The following is a 4,268-nucleotide window of genomic DNA, read 5'->3' on the forward strand; positions in this document are numbered from 1 at the left end:
GCAGGAGTGCCAGTCGAGCCGGTCGCAGGAGTGCCAGTCGAGCCGGTCGCAGGAGTGCCAGTCGGGGTGGTCGTAGGAGTGCCAGTTGAGCCGGTCGCAGGAGTGCCAGTCGAGCCGGTCGCAGGAGTGCCAGTCGGGGTGGTCGTAGGAGTCATAGGCGAGGTGGACGTTGGAGCCGCGGTCGTAGGGTGATCACGCAGCCAGTTGTCGCAGCTGAATCCCAGTGCACACTCTTGTTTGTCCGGATTTAACGATTCCCACGCACTCATGATTCCTGTGCACTTCAGCTGCTTGTGCTCCACACAGTCACAGTAGAGGTGGTCCGTGCAATGCTTCACCTCGTCGTCCCCGCGGATCAGCTGGTAGCGATCCTTAGTCTCTTCGGTGACGACGCACGTCAGGCAGTAGGGGTTGACATCGTCGCCGACTGGCCGCACGTCGAACACCCTGGCGTGTGCCGGCAGGGCGCTGAGGGCGCACAGCGCGCACAGCAGGGCTGCAACAAATCAAAGGGGCTGTTGTCACACCTTTGTCTACACAAGACGTTGGTTGGTCGTGTGGTCGTACCGATGGTGCCGCTGGTCGTCATGGTGGCCGGCGAGGCGCTGGGGCGGTGCGTGTCTGTCTGCCGAGGGTAGGGCGAGCACTGCCAGTCCTCTCCCTGCCCACCCGTGCAGCTCCCTTCGGACCGATAACCTATCAGTGCAGGCTGATATGCAATTAATCCACCCGCCAAGACAGACTGATAAAGGCCTGTCTTCGGCGGGAGAGAGTGAATTAACATTTTGTCGCTAATTTGAATTTTGGCCTGTTATTGAGGACCTATGCGAAAAGAAGAACAGAAGGAAGATGGCCACCGCGGCGGGTGGTGGGGGTAGAAACAATTGTTCCCATAGTTCAATCCACTAGAGTTCTACGTTGAATCCACTTTGAGGCTAAAGGTATAGATCTACGTGTATGTATCCACGTAGTACACGTCGAGTCCACGTAGATAGCCCATTCTGTTCCCATGGGGAACAAAACCTCATTTGGCGCTATTTCGAAGTGTGAACGTATTATAGCACCAAACATATTGTAAATTTAATAACAAATGTTGTGTACGTGTCGAATATTAATTTTGTCATAATTTAGAGACAAGGTGCAACCAAAATAGCGTCAGTTTCTGAACGCGTCGACTGCTAAACAAATGAGGTTTTGTTATGTTCCTACCCCCACCACCCGCCGCGGCGGCCATCTTCCGTCTGTTCTTCTTTGCGCGTAGGTCCTTCATTGCAGTTCGTACCGAGTTCGTACCGCCTACCAACATTCTTCTTCGGGACAATTAGGATAAAGGAAAAGGGGGGGGGGGGCAGTCGATACAGTATACACTACACAACACGGAAAACGAACAGAATTGTCATACTCATCATAATATATTTATTGAGTTTCGGTTGAACAATCACTATCCCAAGCGTGTCCGCAAGTCTGCTCCCTGTAGCTGAACAGAGTTCCAGGAGCACAGTCCATCAGCCACGACGTGCCGTTGTAGCAGCGGACGTACTTCTTGCAGTCAGGCGGATAGGGCAACATAATGTCACCCACTGAAGAGGTGCATTCTGGAGGAGGCTGCGGCGGCCACAGTGATGCATCGGTCGAAGAAGATACGGGATCGGCAGTCGCGGTCGAGAGCGACGCTGTGACTGGAGTCTCGGTAGAGGTCATTGTGGGTTCAGGAGTCTCAGTCGAAGGAGTGGCTGCCGAAGGGGTTTCAGTCGAAGGAGCGTCGGTTACGGGAGTCTCAGTCGAGTTAGGCGTGGCTGTAGAAGGAGACGTGGTCAAGGGGGTTTCAGTCGAAGAGGCATCGGTTACAGGAGTCTCAGTCGAAGGGGACGCAGTCAGCGTAGTCTCAGTTGAAGGAGACGTTGTTACTGTGGTCTCAGTTGAAGAGGGTGCCGTGACTGGTGTCCCAGTTGAGGAAGACACGATCGGGGAAGTCTTAGTCGATGGAGACGAGGCTGGGGATGTATCGGTCGATTGAGATGCGGGCATGGTAGTCTCAGTCGAAGGAGACGTGTTGAAAGGGGTTTCAGTCGAAGATGAATCGGTTACAGGAGTCTCTGTCGAAGGAGACGCAGTGACGGTAGTCTCAGCCGAAGGAGACGCTGTTATCGTGGTCGAGGTTGAAGATGGTACAGTGACTGGAGTCTCAGTCAAAGTAGATGCGGGCACGGTAGGCTCAGTCGAAGGAGACGCAGTGACCGTAGTCTCAACCGAAGGAGAGGCGGTCGCTGGGGACGTTGATGGCGTTTGTGTGGGGACTTCGGTGCTCAATGTTGTGTGCTCTGTTGATGTCGAACTTGTAGTTGTGCGTGCGGTTGTGGTAGTCGCCGGATTTGTGCTTGGTGTCGCAACCGTGGTCGGCTTGGTTGGTGGTGCTCTCGTTGTCAGTGGATGGTCCCTCATCCACTTTTCGCAGTCGAAAGTGAACTCGCAGTCCTGGGAATCTGGATTGAAGCGTCTCTTGAGGAACGCAAGCTTAGAGCATTTTCTCCGATAGGGAACATTGTTGTCTCCGCACTTGCAGTATACCCCGTTCTCGCACTCGTGCACGTTACCCGGCACGAGCTGCTTTCGGGGCCCGCTGGAGCAGTCCACGGGACTGCAAACGTCTCCCTGGAGTCCCTGGAGTCCCTGGAGTCCCCTGTCCGGGACCGGGACACCTGGCGCCCCTTGGAAAGCAAGCGCCGTCAGGACTGAAACAGGAGCACCGACGTTCCTGAAGTATCCTCGGTGCTTGCCATACATGTGCTTTAAATTCTGCCCTACCTCAACTACTGCGTTCAACTCTTTGAAATATTTTGACTCAAATTCCGTTAAAGAGATTTCAAAATAGTATCAAGTTTTTTGGTTGCTAAGAGATGCTTTTATAATTGGCTATATTTTTTAATGGTCCAGGATCCGCTGCTTCAAGAAAGGGTGTCATTATTTAGTCAAAGAGTTGACTTAGGGCCCGATTCTTTTTTTAATCGAGAGTAAATTTCTTGTCTTGCCTTGTTTCGAGAGCAAAACTTGATTGCGGTCAGAATTGTACTTGGAATAATTAACTGTTTTTCTGTATGTTAAACGGGACTACGGTACGAACGAAATACCGACTGAAATGTTTCTAAACTCACCCACAAACACAAGCACGGTGCTGCGCATAGCGTCCACCTTTACGTCTTCAGTGGCGTCAACTGACGAAACTGCGTCTTATGTCTGTCTTTTGACTTGATCCTCTAAATCCTTATCTTCGGTCATCTCGATATGTCAATCTAAGTGAAGTGTATGACCGGATGTGAGATTGGAATTTAAACTGAGAATACCAAGAAGGCATCACAAAATCATCATCACACAAACAATCTTTAGGTAACTATATATAAAGTTTATTTACAGTCTTTATATTCACAACACACATCACAGCTTGTATCAATGGGCAGCAATCGTCAACAGTTTGTCTCTGCGTATTAAATTACAGTCAAAATCGAGAGGAAATGAGATTCTTTTGGTGTGACTCGAGGGCGACACATCAGAGCGTCTACAGGATGAGAGCGATGCTGGCGGCGAGCAGCGCCGGTCCCAGCGCGGCCAGTGGGGCGGGCGCGCCCGACTCGGATGGGGGTGGCGTACTGCTGGGGGCAGGCGTGGTGCCGGGGGCGGGGGTGGTGGTGGGTTGCTCACTGGAAGAGGAACTGCTCGGCTCTGGAGTCACCTTGAAAAGAAAACAAAAATCAAGCGGATTAATTATGACTATTCAATTAATTTCGGCATGTTAATCAACGTGATTCACACACTGCGCTTACGGTTGGAGGGGAAGTCGCCTCCGTGGTTTCGGGAGCTGGCGTGCTGGTGGGCGTGGTGGTGGGCGTGCTCACGGGGGTGCTGGTGGACGCTGCCGTGGTCGTGCTGGTGCTGGTCGTGGTGGAGACGACCTTCTTCCACCAGTCGCAGTCGGTCGTCCGCACGCACTCGAGCGCCTGCGCGTCGAACTGCTTCTGCTGCCAGAGGAACTTGCCGCACTTCTTCTCGGCCGCCTCGCCGTCCTGGCACTGGATGTAGTTGGAGCACTTGCCCTCGCAGGGGATGGCGAGGCGGTAGGTCTCGCCGGGCCGGCACTCGGCCTGGAAGTCGCACGACGACGCCAGGGCGGGCGCGGCGGCGCAGCAGGCCAGCACGACCGCGGCCAACAGCAGACCTGCAGGACAACGACAACGTCACACGTGACCATACTGTACGGACGCGACGCGCCAGGA

General features: G+C 53.5%; 3 protein-coding genes across 3 annotated transcripts in view; all 3 read right to left on the bottom strand.

The window, feature by feature from the left end:
• Positions 1 to 750, bottom strand: part of LOC113203639 (threonine-rich protein-like) — a 1,581-nt gene extending 831 nt beyond the window's left edge. Inside the window, exons 1-2 of the mRNA XM_052269084.1 lie at positions 568 to 750; positions 1 to 496 (exon numbers count right to left, since the gene is read on the bottom strand). Of these exons, the coding sequence (XP_052125044.1) occupies positions 1 to 496; positions 568 to 589 (518 nt within the window). The 5' untranslated portion in view covers positions 590 to 750. The remainder of the gene's footprint in view (positions 497 to 567) is intronic.
• A 648-nt stretch (positions 751 to 1,398) lies between these two features.
• On the bottom strand, positions 1,399 to 3,281 carry LOC127749717 (mucin-2-like). Its single transcript, XM_052269078.1, has 2 exons — positions 3,153 to 3,281; positions 1,399 to 2,732 (listed from the first exon to the last, which is right to left on the bottom strand). The coding sequence occupies exons 1-2, from the start codon at positions 3,178 to 3,180 to the stop codon at positions 1,417 to 1,419; spliced, it is 1,344 nt and encodes a 447-aa protein (XP_052125038.1). The 5' UTR covers positions 3,181 to 3,281; the 3' UTR covers positions 1,399 to 1,416.
• A 98-nt stretch (positions 3,282 to 3,379) lies between these two features.
• LOC113203638 (threonine-rich protein-like) overlaps positions 3,380 to 4,268 on the bottom strand; it is a 14,068-nt gene continuing 13,179 nt past the window's right edge. The window contains exons 2-3 of the mRNA XM_052269095.1: positions 3,819 to 4,210; positions 3,380 to 3,727 (exon numbers count right to left, since the gene is read on the bottom strand). Coding sequence (XP_052125055.1) covers positions 3,554 to 3,727; positions 3,819 to 4,210 — 566 coding nt within the window. The 3' untranslated portion in view covers positions 3,380 to 3,553. The remainder of the gene's footprint in view (positions 3,728 to 3,818; positions 4,211 to 4,268) is intronic.

Source organism: Frankliniella occidentalis, unplaced genomic scaffold (genome assembly GCF_000697945.3).
Source record: "Frankliniella occidentalis isolate FOCC.00 unplaced genomic scaffold, Focc_3.1 Scaffold4, whole genome shotgun sequence".
Classification (NCBI taxonomy): domain Eukaryota; kingdom Metazoa; phylum Arthropoda; class Insecta; order Thysanoptera; family Thripidae; genus Frankliniella; species Frankliniella occidentalis.